Consider the following 20,136-nt stretch of genomic DNA (forward strand, 5'->3'; position numbering starts at 1 on the left):
AGCCTATTTTTATGGATTGCTTTGAGGTTTACTATCCCTTTAAATCCGTGTCACTTCAATGACTTTAATTCCCAGTGGCAACATGCATTCATTCTTCTTCTTATGTGAATGTATTATTTTTTAAACAATGTACTGCAAATAAAAGGGACTAGAGAAGCCAAGTCCCTACAGACCTGTGGAAAATACACTCTCACCTTTGTCTCCATGTGTGTATTGTAGGCAGAGTGATTTTAATATTAACATTGGAAAAACAAAGCACACAAAGACTGGCATCAGTGTACAGCCAAAAATCCTAGCAAAGCAATTTGTACTTTTTTTTCAATTCTGCTGTTTTAAACAGAGTTTTGACATTGATATTTTAAATGCTTTCATCATCAATAGCTTTAAGAGAAGTCCTTTTTGTAGGATATCTAATTGTCATGTAGGCATTATACATAGGTGTTTTTCAGTGGAAGCAATAGCAGTGCAGGATGAAGCAGTGTATAGCTGTAGTAGTCTGCCAATGACTTGACTTTCTTTTTGATTCTGCCTTGCAGTGGAGGGAGAAATATTACAGTAACTGGAACCGGTTTTGAGCTCATCCAGACTTTCTCATTGGTGGTATATGCAGAACATCCAGAAGCAGGGAGGATGAATCAAAAAAGGGTAATTTTCTTTCTTTTCCACCAAAGGCATAACACTGGATGCACAATATATAATCTGTTCAAAAAGTGCCTATAAACTTTCCCACTGGACTTCACTGGGCTTGGACTGAAATAAAGTTTGAACATATTTCTGAGTCTGTTCAGGGTTTTCCTGTGGAAGGACTTGACTTTCCTACCATCTTGCCTTACATTCACCTGTACATTGCAATCTTCTGCTTTAAAATTAATTTCATTCAATATGGATAAAGATAAAAAATGTATTTCAGAATTTGGAAGTGTTTGTTTTTTCTTTATCTTTCTCCTTGTTCTCCCCCTGCAAGCATTAGCAATTTGCCTGAAGCAGGATCTAAATGTAGACAATGCAGACTACTCAGCTTTGCACAATTGGTGTCTTTTATTTCCTCACATCTCAATGAATCAAGTTTTCTTTCTTGTTTTATGCATATTCCACCTGCAAAGAATTGTGAAAAATCACATTTTAAAAAACCCATTCTTTCATCTCCTGTTAAGAGAAACTGACATTACCAATAGTCTCAATTTCCCCCTCTTCTAGTGAAGATCACAATTTAATGACATGATTTAGACCTAAGAGTGATCTTCCAGTAATAACATTGTAAGACTCTTTCTGAGTCTGGCTTTTTAGTGTAAGACTGTTTCATGATCCATAAAGAGTCAATAATGTGCATGCTTTGTATTATATGCATGATTCAACTTTTAGAGTATGCCAAAGCCAGCTGGATTGGGATCCATTAGAACCCTATCCCTAAAGATTTTTAAGAGGAAAACTGCTTACATAAACTTCAAAAAGTAATTATCTTGATTATCTTGACTCCCAGGACAATCTAAAAGGCTATTTAGCATTCTTGACAGTGTTTATCAACATTTCTTACACCTCCTCTTAGGTATACTCAACCTGTTAGCTTAAGTCAGCATTACCTATAGCACACATCCTCCATTAAGTCTTTGCAGCTTTTCTAATCTTTTGGTTTGCTTTCACTTACACAACAGTAGAAGAAATGTTGGGGAGAAGCTATCAAGTTGTATTGAGTCATGAAGTGAGAAACAGAGATGGTGATAGAATAAATATTGAGGGCTCCTATTAGGGTCGTTGCCTGTGGTTGATGTTACTGAATGACTGAAAGTGTCAGGGTAAAAACATTTGTTGAATTGGGGATAAAGAATGGGTGAACTGCATTGTTACCTGGAGTAATTGAATGACAACTGTTGAATTTTATTCCAAAATTTCACTTAATAGTTGTATTGAAGTTTAACGAGGCATTATATGGTGTAAGCAGAAAAGAATTAACCCAAGCTACTCAAAGGTACAGAAGATGATCAGGATTAAGGCTGACATGTTAATTTCCTAATCTGAGAGGAATTTGATAGTATCAGTGGTAGAGAGCATTAGAAATTGGAGGCAATGGAAACTGATCTGTAGCCCAAGCTGCTTCTGCAGGCAACTGTTAGAATATAGCAAATCAATGTTTTATTCCCATCAAAACAGTTTTATTTCATTTTCTTTTTCAAAAATACTTTTCTTTTTTTTCATAGTAAAAAAAGTATTGATATTTCTGCTGTATGGAGAAGATATAAATTCTGTAGTTTTATATCTATGATCTAAAGTTATCAACAGTTATGTACAGAAAGGAATCTGACTCTAAAATGTGCTTGTTCTTCTTCTTGTTTTGTTTCTTATAGTTTTATGGAACAGTTGTCACAAGGCTTAATGAAACCACAGTGGTTTTTTCTTCCCCACCAATACTGGAAGACCCAGAAAACTATAACATTACCACTGTTATTCTAATGGATCATTATAAATTGGTTGTAAAAAATGAGAGCCACTCCTTTGCCTATGTTGCAGACCCAACTTTTGAAAACTTCACAGATGGCATCAAGAAACAAGTCAACAAACTTATCAATGCAAAGGTAAACTTGTCAAAAGTTGGTGCTTGCTCATTTTGTCCTTGAAGCATGTATGGCATTTCATTCCTCTGCCAAAACCTTAACAGATGTTTGGTGCCATACCCCAAAATCTTGGTAGAGTCCCTTACCTCTGCTAGATGATAAACATTGACAGCTCCCTTTTCTGCCCCACACCCCTTCTCAGAGAGAGTTCCCATCTTTTTAGCCCTACTTTGGATTTACTGAGGATGCCCCCTCCTGCTGAGTCTGGCATTTGCATTTGGAAATGCCCTCTCTCAATAGAGAACTCTCACAGGAACTGGAAGGGACATCTTATCTCACACCAGGAAGGAAGAGAGAGGAATCACATCATTTCCAATCACTCTGCTGTTCTGTAGCCCGCAGTGCAAATCATATCTGCTGCTAAAAGTGACCCAAATGGAAAGTTACAATTCAGGATTTATTGTCCCCCAAGACTCTGTGATGATAACTCAGCCTTTTATTTTCTGTCTAGGGCAGTAACCTGAACAAAGCCATGACAATAGATGAGGCCCAGGCTTTTGTGGGTGATGAGCCTTGCAATATAAAAACTCTGACTGAAACGGACTTATACTGTGAGCCACCAGAAGTACAGCCTCAACCAAAGAAACGGCAGAAGAGAGATACCATCAATAACCTTCCTGAATTCATTGTACGTTACTTTTTCTGTAGAATTTAGATTCATATATCAATAATACTGTTGTTACAGTGCTTCTTGACTGAAGTAATTTGTTCTCCAAAGTTGTTGTAGTACTGTGAAGAAACTCTTTGCAGTTCTTTCTTCCTCCAGCTTCTGCCTACTGGATAAAAGGTGTCACACGTAAAGAGCAGTCTCAAGGCTGCCAAATGTCTTCTGCTTTCATTATACAGAAATGTAGAACTCTAGCCAGACAGACTAGGGAATTTTTCTTCCTCAGCTGAGCAAAATTAAATTACTTCATGGAATAAAGTGCTAGTGACCCAAATTCAGTTTAAAATATTCAGAAGTATTTCCTTTGTTGGCAGTTTGAGCTAGAAATTCCCTTGTGAAAATTACTAAGAATTTAGAGTGCAACTGAGAAGTGAACCATCTTACATTTGCACTTGTTGAGACAAATATCTGTTTTTATCTAATTAGGTAAAATTTGGACTCCGGGAATGGATCCTTGGAAGGGTGGAATATGATAACCGTGTAACTGATATCCCATTGAATCTTATTTTGCCACTGGTACTTATTCCTATGTTAGTAATCATTGGCATTTCTATCATCTGTTACAGGTAAGTTCTTCTAATTAGGTCCTTTTGTTTCCGTAATGCTCTCAAGGTACTACCTGATTGTTTCCAACTCTGTCTACAGAAACTATCTTCATCTTCTTTATGAGCTGCATAGTTAAGAAAAGGAGTTACAGCTGGAGATATGTATGAGCACCAATTTATTCCTCTCACGCATGCCAAATTCCTTGGTGTCAGTCAGCCCAGTCCCTCCTTTATACATAAACACAATTGCTCTCAGGCTTCCCAAATAAACAGTTGCAGACTGAGTGGCACACATGCCCTTTTGAAATGGCAGCTAAAGTCATACTTCTGAAGGAGGTAACTTATTCTTTATAAATACCCAGTACCACTTAGGCTGCCTCAGTCAGCACTGTAGGTCTGAGCTGGATGGCTTTGACTAAAGGGTCATTTTCATCTTTCCAGCTACATTACCCACACACAAATTTCATGATTAATGTTGGAATTCATGCTTCATAAAGGGCCAGAATATATGTCTGTATTTCACTTAAAACCTACTTAGTCCAATTTTCAGGTTAGTAATGAGGGCCTCATACTGTCCCTCAGGAAAGAGTGGAGTTCACGCTTATGGTACGTATCAATACAGCTGAAGCATGTGCTGTACAGTTCTTGTGAACCTCCATCAAACCTTCTGAGTCTGATCCCAGACACACTCTGGGGTGGTTTACAGCCAGTACAGGACATGTTGCAAGCAATCCTTGTTCAGTGCATACAAACTGATTTCCTGTACTTGATATATAATTGAAAGCATTTGTAGCTACATCTTACTGGATTTTAAATTACTGACCCAAGTCTGCTTTGAAGCAACCAGCCCATGATAGAGCCAAGCTGCTTTACATGAAATGAAGATTTTGGTCCCTGTTGCTGTTTCTCTCCTCCATCCTCTTTCTGCTGTATTTAAAAAAATCAAAGCCATGACAATTTCTTCCAGTCGTTGGGCTTCCCTCTCATAGCTGTTGCAAATTATTTACTTTTGCATTTTGTAACTTTTTTAAAATCTTACTTCTGTTCCATAAAGGCGCAAGAGCCAACAAGCAGAACGAGAGTATGAAAAAATTAAATCACAACTTGAAGGCCTGGAGGAGAGTGTCAGAGACCGGTGCAAGAAGGAGTTCACAGGTATTGCAGATATTTTCTCTGCTGTGTGGGTCCTCTTCAGCAATCAAGACATGCTGGGAGAATGGTGGTAGCTCACTAAAACTGCCTTCTGGGAACAAATAATCAATACATCTTAGTAGTCTTCATTAGTGACATTGACATAGAACAGATATTTTGCTATTATGTATGAGAGAAGAAAATAAAATAGGTTGCTGAGGTTATTAAAAGAAATTGATTATTTTATTCTAAGGGAAGATCAGAGTCAGAAACTAGGAGTAGAAACTGATTGAGATTGGGGTTACTTATAACCATTAATGTGATTGGCCATTAACACAAAAATAAGAATGTTTTATAGTGACTAACAGTGGACTTAATATTTAGCACAATGATTGTGTGTGCAATGTATGCACATTAATAACTGTTTTCAGAGCTGCAAAATTTATTTGTAGCCACTAGCATAGAAAGGGATCATTTGGTAAGCTCACAGGAAAGACATAGCACTTTACCGGTTTCACTGTGGGGAAAATCTTAAGCTTGATTAGAGAAGCTAGCTAATTGTTCTGTGTAAATGTAGAGGCATCGTCCCAGAGAAGGCAGCAGGATGTGTGAAGGCTCAGCATTTTTACATGTTGAACATTGCAACGCTTAAATTAGGCATCTGAGTGCAAACATTGCAAATATTGGCCTAAATTATTACCATGAAATGTCACCTCATTATCTGAATTATACTTGCTGTTGGATCGTGTTGAAATAATCTCTATTAAAAAAAATACCCACATGCTTTATTGCTAAAGAGAAAACACTATTTCATATTGACAGTGGCTAAAAAGCAAGATTGAATAAAACAGCAATTTCAGGTTAGAGTTTGACATTCATTTAAGAAGCTCAGGGTATCTCAGAGATTTCAGCCATGCTGGAAGCCTCCTTCAGTCTTGTTTTTTCTGGCATTTCTGGGACAGGATGTTCTTTACTTGTACCAGATTGCTTTCTCTGGAAAACCAACTCCTTCCAGGTTCTGGACACAAACTAGAAGCAAATGTTTGAATCAATCCCAAATGGGCTTCATTTCAAACTGCATTTTGAACTGTGAGAGGATCTATCAAGGCTCTCCCTCTCTCTGTCTACCTCTCCTAGGGCACTTCATACCCATTTCTGAAAGGAGAAGGTAGCTTTTTTCTCTTGCTGGAGCAAGAGTAGAGTTACGTATTCCTACTAGCTGTTGGCTTGAATGTTTCCTCTGTGCTCCACAAAGTACAAACACTGGGGGAGTAGAATGCACATCCAAGGAGTAATCCAGTTTCTAAACTACATCCACCTTGACTTACAGTTAAATGAAACACTGAAGTCAAAACACATTCCAGTTCCATACAGTGAAACTGTAATGTCAATAGCACAACCTGCAAACTCTCTAAAATACATGGGAACAAAGATAGCCAGGGAAAGGGACAGCAGGAAGGAAGTACTAATACCACACAGAGGGAAGATTCTTTGTCCCTCAGATTTGATGAATGCTATAAAATAAAGGGGCAAATGAACAAGAGCAATAAAACTCCTGAGACAATAGGTCACTATATTAATTAACATGGTATTCCAATCAATCAGCAATATTGGGTAATTGGAAAGCCTTCAGCTAGAGTAGCTGCTCCAAAGGATGATTCTCTAATTTTTGTCCCTTTTAAAAACTTCACTCTTTTGAGTCCCACAGAAACACTTCCATCAATTTCAGTGAGCCATTTAACTTTCTTCCTTTCTGCCACCCCCTTCCTTCCTGTTAAGTTAGCTTGCTTTACACTTTAAACCACTCTCTCCTAGATTGCTGTGTTTTTAAAAGAACTTTCTGTACTAACTAGACTCAGATGGTATAGAATATGGATTGGGAAAAAAACAAAAGCAAAAAATATTACAATGTCTTTTTCTAGTTCTGTACTCTAATCCTACATTCATTTATATGAACTCACATAGACACCATAAAGGCCCTTTCACAGATAGGCAGCAACAAGGAAACCATCAGTGCTAAAGGCAGTTATCCTCATGTCACCATAGGATTAGCTGTGGTAATAGTTAATAGGATGATTGTTAAAAATAGCAAGAGAAAACGTGAGACGAAATAAGTTTTCACTGCTGTGTTGCTTTTTCACTACTACAAGGCATTCAGAGAGCTTGTATTGCCTATAAAACCTGCAGAATTTTTAAACTGAACCTGCATTGCATATTGCAGATCTAATGATAGAGATGGAGGATCAGACAAATGATATCAATGAAGCTGGAATTCCAGTATTAGACTACAAAACGTACACGGACAGAGTCTTCTTCTTGCCGTCCAAAGATGGGGAGAAAGATGTGATGATTACAGGAAAGCTGGATATTCCTGAGGCCAGGCGCCAGACCGTGGAGCAGGCTTTGTACCAGTTCTCCAACCTCCTCAACAGCAAATCATTTCTCATTAACGTGAGTACTGAAGTGGATTCACCTTGTCTCTTAGCTAGGCATACCTGTGTATATGTGCTCAAGACAATAGGTTTGCAAGCACAACTGAACCAAAATTGATACACATAAGTGATTTTCATATGGTTCTGATTTCACAGTAACCAGTGCAGATATGTGGCATCACAGCCAGAGATTCCTGTTGGATCTCATATTTCTGTGCCAGGTCATGTACTGTGGAGTTAGTCAACACTGCAGTGGCTGTAAAAAGCAGGTATTTCCCAAACTGGCATAAAAACTGGTGTTACAAGTTTGGTTTAGCCTTTTCAGAAATGTGATCAGAGAGTGCTGATTCCACCCTGGCTCCTCACGGGAGTCACCTGCAGACAGCCATCTACCAGAAGCTCTGCCCCAGTGAAGGTAGAGGCTCCTCAAGTGGCCTATTCATCAAGACTGATGAGTGCTCATAGCTGCTCTAAAGAGACTTATAATTGCTCACTCTCAAAAACTGAAGCTCATTGTCAGACACCTAAATATAGATTTAGGCTTCTAGCTTTTTCTATTTTTTTTTTTATGAGAATCTAGTGCTGAGCTAGTTAATGGTAGAATTAGAGTTTATGGCAAATGAGAGCACATTTACAGGTGTACTTACATTAGTGTCTTTGTAATTTGATGTGAAAGGACTGGGAATTTGGGGGAGAGAGGAGTTGATTTTTCTCTTTTAAAATTGACACAGAGCACTATTTTACATTTTATTAAAGCATCCTTTTAGATAAGATTTTATTTAAGTATATAAGCCTTCCTTAGTTCAGTCCAGTGCATTCTGTATCTAAAACCAAAATTTAGGCAACATTTTCTTTTAAGAAGTTCTTTCAAACTTCTGAAAACTTTTTGGTTCAGCACTTGGGAGATTTAATATTAAAGTAATATTGCTTGTCTTCTTAGTGCAGACAAGTGTTGAGGTTCTTCACAAACCTGCCATCTGACTTGATTTTACATTTGTTTTCTTTTTCAGTTTATTCACACACTGGAAATCCAGAGAGAGTTCTCTGCTCGAGCTAAAGTGTATTTTGCATCTTTACTGACTGTTGCTTTACATGGAAAACTAGAATACTACACTGACATCATGAGGACACTGTTCTTGGAACTGATGGAGCAGTATGTTGTAGCCAAAAACCCAAAGCTGATGCTAAGAAGGTTTGAATGATTGTCATACTTTCTGTATGTCTCTGGCTTTCTGTAAATGTGTTTCTTTTGCTTTGTGACTGTGGTGAAATGCCAGCTATGTGTAAAAGTCAGAAATAGCTTGGCTCAAGCATATTAGCAAGGCAAGCCCACCAGGAGCAGCTGTGGAAGGCACCAGCAGGATGCTGGACAGCACTGCTTATTCAAATACTGCAGTGTAGGAACACCTACCTTACTGCAGAATGCCACACTGAACATTTCATTTACTTTTTAATCTAACTTTATTCCAAATGATCTAGCATTTATACCACACATAATGAGCACACGTAATCAGCTGCATTGTGCATTCAGTGAGGGCTTGCTTTAGTGTTTTAACTCAGCTGTTATTCCCAATAAATTTCAATAGATCTTGCTCTGTGTATGTTGTAGCTTTGTAATCTGTTGGTTGTTTCCCAGTTACTGCACAACTGGGTTAATTTTTTAGCTCTCACAGCATTAGACTCAATTTAAGATTTTGAATAAAGGATGTATGCTTTCCAGCAGCAAACTCAGGAATGATGAGCAATACAAAGCACTTATCCTAAAGCAAGTATATGCTTTCAAGACTCTATAGGGAAATCATTGCATTAGGAGACTGAATGCAGTTAAGCATGTAAAAATATTATATTTCAAGCAAGCAGTGTTGGTTATTTTTTTTAAACCTTGTCATTAGGTGCCCTTACTATACTCTGGGTTGGTTTTTTTTTCAGATCTGAAACGGTTGTTGAGAGAATGTTGTCTAACTGGATGTCTATTTGTTTATATCAGTACCTCAAGGTAAGAGTTGAAGTCTGTTGCCTGTGGGGTTTTTTTTTAATCAGTAATACTTAAAAACGCTGCACTGAGTATGTCTTTTGGTTTTGCTTTATTTCATTTCCTTTCTTTTACATAGGACAATGCCGGGGAGCCTCTTTATAAATTGTTCAAGGCTATCAAACACCAGGTAGAAAAAGGCCCAGTGGATGCTGTACTGAAGAAAGCAAAGTATACACTGAATGACACAGGCTTATTGGGAGATGATGTAGAGTACACACAGTTGGTAAGCAAAGCATGATTAATAGATCATAATCGATCATTAAATTTTTTTTTATTATTATTATTTTTATTTTACAGTTAGTTCCTATAGTGTTGTGTCTGTACACAGTTTTCTAGACTACTGTGAACTGCATAGAAATTCTGGTCATGGGCAGGATTGTAGTTTGACAAAAACAAGTCTCCCAGCAGGAACAGAATTATAAGGAGTCTTCTAAAATGAGATTCAAATCCTGCCAGTGCAGAATCCATTTCAATAAATCCCTTTCATAATTTTCAGTCAGTCTGAAAAGTGGTTAGATTGTTTGGCTCCTCCCCTTTTCCATCTAAATTCATCAGCAATTGATTTTTGCAGAATTCTTGCACTGCCATTATGCCTGAACTTCAGGCTTTCTCTCTTGCAACTGCTGCTAATAAGCATATTGAACATCATTTTAGAGATCATTTTATTAATATACAGAATTGTGCTCCTCTGCAGTCCTGTGAGATGGCTCTGCAATCTCCAGAACACTTTATGAATCTTTTTCTACATTTTTTTTCTGTGTGAGTCAAGATCTCCTGAACATGGGCAGCCCAGCTGGCATTGAAAGTTGTTTATTTCCTCTTAGGGAAATAATTCCCTACAGTAGCTCTACAGCCAATTTTGGAGACCTGTGTTAGTTACTTCAAGTGGGATGAAGTAGACATTCCTGGCAAGGGAACTCACCCTCTTGAACTCAGCCTTCCCCCGTATCTGATCAGCAGTGCCATGGTCCAGTTCTTTTCTGTTATGAATTCTACTCTAACTTAATTCTCTTCACTGCCAGAAATTTCCACCACTTTTCAAACATACTCTAGAACACAGATTCACTGTCCTTTTGGAAAAACTCAAGCAGCCCACTCTTTAACTCTTCAGGGAGTGTAAAATCTAGTTTTACTCTTTCTGACAGTCTTGCTGGTTTTCCTCAGGGTACATACAGTGTAGTGAATATCAAAGATGCACAGACTGTCCTTCAGAGACCAATCCATGATTTTTTCCCCTTTCTAATTTCTTTTTTATTGACATGTTAGGGGTCATTTTTAGTTGTCTTCAACTGAGAAAGATGCAGTGACATATATGCAGCATGGAAAAGAAATTTAATAGAAAGCTTTATTAAGTCTCGAGGCGGGGGGGAGGGGGGGGTGTCACCATTTTATGTATTCTGAAAGGATGTTAATGGGAGAAGATTACTGCAGGACTTGCATGGAGTCACCAGACTGTGAGTGCCTGGATGAAGAATGTGTTGAGCAAGAAGAAATTTTAAGTTCAACTGATATTTCAGGGATTAGTTGAGTTACCGTCTTTATAAGTGCCCCCCACAGAAAACACACTGATTGGCAATACTGGCTATAATTTCTATTGTGTATGGAAATCAGAAAATAATTTCTGTTGTGTATGTATGCACTGCACGTCATGAAAGTCTTAATGGCAATAATTCTTTATTCAGTCTGTTTCTTTTCATTAAAAAAAAAAAAAGCCTGCAGTTAAACTAAATGAATCAGTGTGAAGGCAGAAAATTCATGTATGTAATCAGATGTGGGCACAATATGCATATTAGCTAGATAATAAACATTATAATATTGTACAGTAGCAGTAATTGGTCCAGACTTACAGATTTCCCATCAAACAAATATTTTAGGTATGTGGGTGCGTGGATGTTGATGAGATGTATGTATATGTGTATATATGTATGATAAAAGATTATGGAGGGTATTATTGCCATTAGTTTTTGAGATCTTTGACATGATGATGATGTTATGGTAACTCTGAACAGTTAGGGAGCATTTGTGCACCAATGTAGGTTAAAACACTAGTTAATTCCTTCACTTCTGCCTGAAAGTGAGACAAGGTGGGTAAGTACAGCATAGAGCAGTTGTCTGCTCTGTAATTGTTCTTATTTAAAAGATGAATCTGTTTTGCATCACTGGTTGCACTGACATGCTGCATACTGAACCAGGAGCAAAATCATGTCTAATTACCATAAAGCTAATAGGAAAAGGAAGGTGAAATCTCATGATTAGTTTGAGTGTTCTGTCAAGGGACAGTGCAATCATGTTTAATTTGACTGCCGTATGGCATAGCTTTTCTTCGCTGTTTCAAAATACCAGCTATGCACGTTTATTTCTGAAGTCTGATGTGATAAATTCAGGCATTATGGTTGGCAGGACCATATGTGTCTGAGAGCTGCAGTGCTTCACATGTGCCCAGCCTCCTCAGTTACCTGACTGGGAAAAGATCCACAAGGGCTCTGAGCGATAGTACTGATTCAGGTAGTCAAAGAAAGAGAGTTTTCACAGTATCTATGGGGGGGGTTTCTTTGGTTGGTTTTTTTGGGGGGTTTGGTTGGGGTTTGGGGTTTTTTTTGCCTTCTGGAGAGGTATTCTGGCCATGGTTTTCTTATTTTCTTTTATCTGTATTGACACTGACACTTACATGGCAAAGCTACTTCCAAAATAATCACTCTAGATTTAGAAAATTACAGGCTCTCAAGAAATTCTCTTTAACATTAAAAAAAGCATGTCAATACTATCAGAAAACAGTAATATTTTAGAACTAGCATAAGCTACTTAGGTGTATTATTCCCTGGAGCTATTAGAGTTATTATGACAACAGTAGGCAGTAAACGAGGTTTTCAAACACATAAGATGATAGAAATTACTTTTATATGTACATACATATGTGTATGTGTTTGTGTATTAAATGAACAGCTGGTAACAGGAAGTGAAGTTTGGAGAGCTGAACAATTCACTGCTCTTCAGTTGAGCCATGTTAAATTACCATATGTACAGAAGTAGTCTGCTCATCTTTAAAACCACAGCCAGGAAGAAAGCATAAATGAAGGCAAAAGTGCATAATATTCTAGGAGTTCAACAGTTCAAATGATTATTGGGAACTCATGAAATTTGGGCACTGCAATACTTGGCCTTTTTTATGTTTAAAATTATCAGGTTAAATGGGGAGCATGTAACGAGTCAGTGGTCCAACTTCTTTGTTCTTATATGTTTCTTTAATAAACTCCCAAGACTTAATAATATTAGCATATTAGAAATGACAAAATCTATTTTGTATGTGTTCTGTCTTGTCATAGTGGGAGAAATTAGCTGGAATTTATGATAACTGGTTGCCTGCATAACAGCAAAAGATCCTTCAAATAATCCCTCAAAGAATCCATACTCTCATTGCAAATATGAGTTGCTGTGCAATAATCAGTGCATGGTGAATTTCAGATACTGTTTGCATTTAAATCACCCAGAAAAACAGATTCAGAGGTAATTCAGCACTGATTTGCCTTAATAACCCTGTACATTCTTTTCTTTACAGACAGTTAATGTATATGTGCAAGAAGGAGGAAACGATTCCATACCTGTGAAAGTGCTGAACTGTGATACTATATCACAAGTAAAGGAAAAGATAATAGACCAAGTCTATCGAAATCTGCCATGTTCTCAGTGGCCAAAGGCTGACAGTGTAGTTCTTGGTATGTAGTTATTCATGATACTATATTGAACAGGTGAGACCTGTTGTGTGACTTTGTATTTTCTGAAAAAATGTCTATAAGAAGGTTTTATTGCTTGGTTATGGTTTGGTTTGTTTTTTGTTTTTTTTTTTAAAAAAAAGCTGAATTCAAAAATACATCATTTTGCAACAATCTGAATATGCCTTAAAAATTAACGTTTTCTTACAGAGTTAGTTTTTCTTGCCTCTTAAAATTTTGTTATACTGTCATCAGCATTGCAAGAGCCATTAATGACTGTTGGCACAAATGAATTCATGTCTGACAGAGTCAGTATCTCAGGTACTAATTAATGTGATAATGGCAGCATGGATAATTAACTGATGGAGAAGTAATGATGCAATTTCAGAAACTGGTACTGATTTTTAGTTGCCTTTATGATGGTTATTCAAAAGAACTATAACTTACAGGAACTGCACCTTTAGGAGATGATGTACTACTTAGTCTCTGAAAATCATCTTCCTTGAAGGCTTTCAAAATAGCTGTTCTCTTCTTGACAAAAAAAAAAAAAAAAAAAAAAAAAAAAAAAAAAAAAAAAAAAATAGTGTTTCTTAAAAGGAACAAAACTCAGAACAACAAACTCAGAATAAGAGCTCCAACTAATATTTTTTTCAATATTTTCATTTCTGTATTAACCTGAAAGTAGAAAATGGAATTCTTGCATTTCAGAAAATCCTAGTAAATCCCCTAAAAATGTCTTTTCTATTCCATGAAATCCCTTTTGGATCAATAGCAGATCTTATTATATATATTTATTGAATTCTATGAGAAAGAATTTAAGTTTTTATGGAAGATAATCAGAAGTCATATGCATGGTTTGGAATAGTTCATGCAAACTTCTGTAATAAAGACCAAATGATTAAGCAATAAAGAACACACATTGGCTCATGGGGTATATTACTTCTTTTGATGTTCCACAATGTGTCAGTGGGTCTGTAAAACATTCTTGGAGTAGTTATTTTTGCATATGGTTAAAAATTGGTTTTTCTCACTTTAATTACCCATTAGAATGGCGTCCGGGTTCTACTGCACAGATCCTCTCAGACTTGGATTTAACATCCCAAAGAGATGGCAGATGGAAACGTATCAACACACTGATGCATTATAATGTAAGGTGTTTCAAAAATGTTGTTTGCACCTGTTATCTGTTTCCTTGTAATAGGTAAAATCTTTATTTGTTTATGGAGAAATTTCAGTGCTACATGCAGGTTGCCCAGAGAAGTTGTGGATACCCCATCCCTGGCAGTGTTCAAGGCCAGGCTAGAAGGAACTCTGAGAAACCTGGTCTAGTGGAAGGTGTCTCTGCCCCTGACAGGGGAGTTGGAAATCTTGAAGGTCCCTTCCAACCCAAACCATAATGTGATTCTATGAAAAAGAATCAAAAGAAAAACATGGGTCTGGGTCTAGTCAGTATAAGGTTTGGACTGTGAAAGGCTGGGTCTAGACATTCTGCCTAAGCATTTTATATAAAAACACAAAACCTAAATGCCAGTACCTTGGTTTCCTCAATATTGAAGTATCCAAATCTAAATTCCAGTTTGAACATTGAACTTTTTCCTAGGTCTCATAATCATCTTCCCTTTTCTCCACCACTTCCTATCCCTGAGAATTGTATTTGTCCTCGCTGTGCTGCTAAATAGGTTTTGACTTGGTCTGGTTTGTTCAAAAGCCTAATCAGGAGAGCAGATGTTGACGTTGTTGTACTGTCTGTTTTAGGTTTCATACTGTGCACTCTACCACACACTTGCAATCCACTTATCTTTCCTTTTTATGCTATTTATTGCTTTCTAACAACAGTTAATCCTGACTGGAAAACAGAAAAGTTGGTTAGTTTTCCCTAAAAAGTCAGACTGGTCTGATTCTTCATGATAAACCCCATTTTTCAAAGGGCACCCTCAGCAGGTTGATGCTCCTAGTGTTTCAGTAATCTCAGAGGAGGTGATGATGGGATCTCTCAGAGTGGGAGGGAGTCTGTTCTGAATAGCAGAGCCAGTTGCCCAGAAAGCCTTGGAAAGTTAGCATTTGTCGTAGATTCCCTGCAACCAATTACAGATCCCCAGTTTACAGGGTAAGAAAGAGGTTCAGTAGTGCATGGTTCCTTTGAAGAATACCTCTGTGTTTGTATTTTCAAAGGTCCGAGATGGTGCCACACTCATCTTATCAAAAATGGGAATTTCCCAGCAGCCAGAGGATAATCAGCAAGATGTCCCAGGGGAAAGTAAGTATCTTGTGGCTTCCCTACCTCCCAAAATGAGTAGAAGTCAAAACCCATAGAGCGATGCTGCCGTTTGGCTTTTGAATATCAAGCACTTCCATGGAGCTGGATAATCCCCACCATATAGGGTTTATTTGTTTGTTGTGTGTTATCCACTGGACATTTGCAATGGTTTTTTAGCCCTCATTATCAAAGTCTTGAACCCTAGGACTTTAACCATAAATGCTATGAGTCCATACCCCAACTTAATAGAAACCACTCTTATTAAACATTTCCTTACATATTTTTTAATCACACTACATCTATAGTCAAACTGTTTATTTCATGTTTATTTCATTTTTTCAATATATTTATCTCTTTTTCTCATTTCTTCAGCTTTTACTCATGTTCCTCTTCAAATTTCTTTCACTAATTATTAGACTGTGAATTAAATGTTCTAGATGAACCACAGTGGAGACCAGCTCCCCTCTCTGTAACATAATGAATCTGATGTAATTTTGTAGCATTTCTTACGACTGTGTTGCCTTGCAAACTCATCTCTCTACCTTCAGATTTTGTGTCTCCCTTCCTTTTGAGTGATGTTTAACCAGCTACACTGACTTGTTTTTTCCCAGGGCTTTTTTGATCATTCCATGCATTTTGTCTCTTTAGATGCACCGTTTTTCACAATTCCTTTGCTTTTTTGAGGTTTTCAATCCTCTGTAAGTGAGTGTCAGGAATTTCCTTGTAATGTTTCTTCTCTTTCACATCACTAATGCATCTGCTGCATAATTCTTGTATTGCTGTCTGCTACATTATGCTGGACTTTGCAACACAGAAGACAACCTGTTAGCTTGCAACCCTTCTTAAAAGCTTCTACTTTTACATGTTAGTGTTATGTCTAGACCAATTTTCTATATTTCAAAATATCTTGAGACACAATATCCATTACAGCCTTGAATGCACTCAGATTTTTATGGCAATATTTACTTGTGAATATATGTTCCTTGTCACATGTATTTCCTTTACTGATGTCAGATGTTCAGTTTCTCTGGGTTTTTTTATCCTCATATTCAATTATTTTACATGAGGTAGAAGTTAGATTTATGGAACAATAATTGTTGAGATCATTCTTCCTCCCATGAACTCATTTGATATGCTTTTCTGTCTAGCACTGATTGCAAAGGCCATTACTTCACCTAATAGTTTCATTCCTTTAAACAGATTTACTGATCTTAGATTTAATACGTTTTGAGGGCTGGGCAGTTTAACAGGTTGGAAATAATATGCCAGAAATGTACATTTTTCAAAAAGATGGGTCTCAGCTGATAGCTCTGACATATATAGCTATTTAGCAGAAAGTTCAGACTTTTCTTTTGAGTGTTGGACAGGAAATTAAAACAGGCAGAATTACTTACTGTTTACTTTTTACTGTGTCCTCCTGGATTCTTTCTTTTGAGATTTTTTCCACCAGAAAGAAGAGTCTTCTAATGGTAATGTCTACACTGCTGCTGCTATCCTCACCCTTTTACTCCAAGGGCCTGGCATAGCTGGCCAAGCAGTGACTGTTCTGTCACAGCAGGTGCCAACCCAGCGTGTTAACTTAAAAAGCCATCCAGTTTAATATAGAGGGCAGTGGAGTGCAGCCAGGCAAGCTGCTGATTCCTAGTCCCTGTTCAGTTTGGTTGCACTGGTGGCTGGGGCTATAGTCACCTCACTTCTAAAGAAGTGGAGTGGACTGTGAATGATGCCTGGTGGTGCCCTTAACTTGCTTTGCTTTCTTAATATAGAATAGTGGTTAGCTTTCTGTATTGGACTGACAATCTTCATCCTCTTCCCCTCTCTATTCTTGTGGCAGGCAGTAGAAAACCAGATCACATGTTTTTCTTTTTTTCTTGGGTTAGGTTTTTTTCCTTTCCTCCTTCTCTGCAATTATATCATTCAATATGATTCAGTATAATGAAGCTCTTTGAACAAACATAATCTGTACTCCAAGGAGAATTCCTTATTTATCTGTATGACATACTAAATTGTAAGGGAAAAGCAGACTTCTGGGGATGGTGCTGTCACACAAGGGCTTTTGTATGTGAGGGAAAAGTTTGCCGAGAGTTCAGATCCCAAAGTATCGAGTGCAAACAGCTTCCACCATGTTTCTTCTCCACACCTGTCTTGCACCATCGTAGTGTACAAATTTGGGATGACAGCGTTTCATGCCAAGCTACCCTGCTTTCTTCAGCACTGTAAGGTCCACAGAGCTATCTGGTGCCAACTTGTTCTGTAGTAGCAGCTTTATAACATTTTATAGCTTTTCAAAGTGAGAGCCTGCTGTGACCATGATTTGTGAGACACTGTGTATAAAAGGGAGAGGAGAGGATCAGAGGCTTCCCTTCCCACACATACACATTTATATGGCACAGGGATTTACAGGGTCTGAATAAACAGAAATCCTATCCTGACTATGAATGAGGCTTGTGACAAAGTGGATTTCCTTTTATTCAGTCTCATTAACTTGCACCTTTTGCATTGAGAAGTGTCAGCTGAAGCCATTGACTGTCAGCCAAAGTAGGAGGCTTTGCACTGACCGAAAATGTTAAACCATGTTCAGAGATGTTGCTCTAAAACCTGGCATTGCTTCTATGCTGCTTTTATTCAGAGCTTCTAACAGGGAGACACTGGAAACTGGAGATTGTGACAAATTAAATACAGCATCTTTTGCTTCTGGAGACAATAAATGCAGTTACTAATTTGTATCAAGGAGAATGGTTCCAGTCATTTCATACTAGTATTTCTGTACTGAACTATAAACCAGGCCAAAACATTCTGTTATTTGGGGTGGTTTTTTTCCCTGATATTTGGGTTTGGGTCTTTGTTTGTTTGTTTGTTTTATTTTGGGGTGGTTTTTTGGGGTTAGGATGGGGGCTTTTTTTGGGGGGGATGTCCTTTTTAAATTCTGAATAAAAATAGACAAAAGGTTGCCTGTCAGAAATACTAATTAGCAGATCTGTTAAGGCAGCCCTTTCTTCATCTCCATGGAGCAGAATTCATGGTAGGAGAGACTGGAAGGAAAATAATTTGCTGCAGGTCACACAAGGGGAAAGGGGCTGCATTGCCTGATGTTTACATCATGGCTCCTACCACTATAATTAGTAAGCACAGTCTATTTTTGTCATTTACACTACCCCCAACACCCCGATAATTATTTTATATTGGCCAAAGAATGCCCAAGGGCCAAGACAAAGAGCTTAGGGGGAAGCATTTGACCCCCTGGACACAATCTTCTTCCTGCTTACAGCTTGATGCTTAGTATGACTAAAGATATAAAAAGGAAGTATTTCTCCCTCTTTTATTTTCTTCATTTCCTACTTTCACATTGAGGAGAATGTTATCTCATAGAACTGTTATTTTCTCTTAGCAACCATATTGCTAACATGTTTTGTTGGTCCATGTTCCAAATTTCTCTTCCACTTTCTTCCTGCTATTTGTAGCAATGAAGTGAGATCTTCAGGTTGCAGAAGTTCATCTGGTTAAGCTGTAGTCTCTTAATTCTCACTTTCCTATGACATAACTACTATTCCACTAGTAGCCAATTCTGCTGTTGCTAAACAAACACAGAACAAACTCAGCTGCATGTAAGAGCCAGTAATGTCAGTGGAAACCTCTTTAGCCATTTCCTCTTCTGTCCAGAGTTAAACTGGACCAAATACCATCAGGAGGGCAAAGAGAATAAATTCCTTTGATTCATAGGAGGAAGCGGAATAACAAACAACTGGCATAAGGCTGGAATATAGTTTCTGGTCTAACTGCATGATTTGATCTGTTAATTTCCAAAATTAAATAAACAGGGATTGCAAAAGAAATTCCATGCTTCATGCCCAGCAGTGGTTCTTACTGTACTGGCAGATGTTTGCCATGAATGACATCTATTGTGAAATCACAACTGCTTCAAAATAAAGTGATAACTTTTATTTTTTCTGGCTTCATTCACATGAACTTTCAAGTTGAATTAAGGACTCTCGAAGGACAATATGACTTAATGTGGGATTTATATTTTTTCCCTACCTTGTTAAAAAGAAGTAAATGTCCCAAAAGACTGCATAACTAAGGCTTTTCATGAGAATATATAAAGTAGATTCAAGCAAAAGTGTTGGCTTAGCCAGATTACTCTTAAATGTTATTTTCCCCTGTGATGTAAAATATTGAATGTACATGCGAGCTGGGAAATTCAATATAGCTGCTGAGGAACTTAGTTAATAAACTATTATGGTCAAAGTTAATGCAATTAAAACCTGATATTTTGTGCTGTAACTGGGATTCAGTCATGTTAGAGGTGTATATTAAGGCATAAACTTAGCAGAATGCAAAATAATTTGTACAGTGGGGCTGAATCACAATTTTTCTGGGAAAAATAACCCATATTTTTAAGATGTCAATGATTTTAAATGTACTGATTCAATAACTTCTTCTGGAAAAGTGCCATTGATTTTAGGGACTATGCCAAGTAGATGCAAAAGTTCAGGAAATAAAGGAAGAACAAAAAAAACCAGGAGATTTGAAAATTACACAGAAACCCTTTTCAAGAAATATTAATGGCAAGTTAAAACAATTGTAAAATCTCTTTTAAACTGTCTGTAGCAGAAGAAGATCCTTAGGCATGGAGTTTGTTTGAACAATAATGTTGATGCTGCTTTTATCCACTGTATGACCATTGGTCCAAGCCTCAGGACCAAGTGCACGGCCAAGCCCCAGGTAGCACAGTGGGGCACTGTGACCAGAT

General features: G+C 37.5%; 1 protein-coding gene across 5 annotated transcripts in view; it reads left to right on the plus strand.

The window, feature by feature from the left end:
• PLXNB2 (plexin B2) overlaps positions 1-20,136 on the plus strand; it is a 250,146-nt gene that overhangs the window by 218,011 nt on the left and 11,999 nt on the right. For all 5 annotated transcript variants that reach the window (XM_083859523.1, XM_083859522.1, XM_083859525.1 and 2 more), the window contains 12 exons: positions 537-645; positions 2,343-2,570; positions 3,061-3,237; positions 3,703-3,842; positions 4,876-4,976; positions 7,174-7,403; positions 8,395-8,576; positions 9,314-9,380; positions 9,496-9,642; positions 12,976-13,132; positions 14,177-14,277; positions 15,302-15,386. In XM_083859523.1, coding sequence (XP_083715649.1) covers positions 537-645; positions 2,343-2,570; positions 3,061-3,237; positions 3,703-3,842; positions 4,876-4,976; positions 7,174-7,403; positions 8,395-8,576; positions 9,314-9,380; positions 9,496-9,642; positions 12,976-13,132; positions 14,177-14,277; positions 15,302-15,386 — 1,724 coding nt within the window. The remainder of the gene's footprint in view (positions 1-536; positions 646-2,342; positions 2,571-3,060; positions 3,238-3,702; positions 3,843-4,875; positions 4,977-7,173; positions 7,404-8,394; positions 8,577-9,313; positions 9,381-9,495; positions 9,643-12,975; positions 13,133-14,176; positions 14,278-15,301; positions 15,387-20,136) is intronic.

The sequence above is a fragment of the Zosterops lateralis genome (genome assembly GCF_965231275.1).
Source record: "Zosterops lateralis genome assembly, chromosome: 4".
In the NCBI taxonomy this organism is placed as follows: domain Eukaryota; kingdom Metazoa; phylum Chordata; class Aves; order Passeriformes; family Zosteropidae; genus Zosterops; species Zosterops lateralis.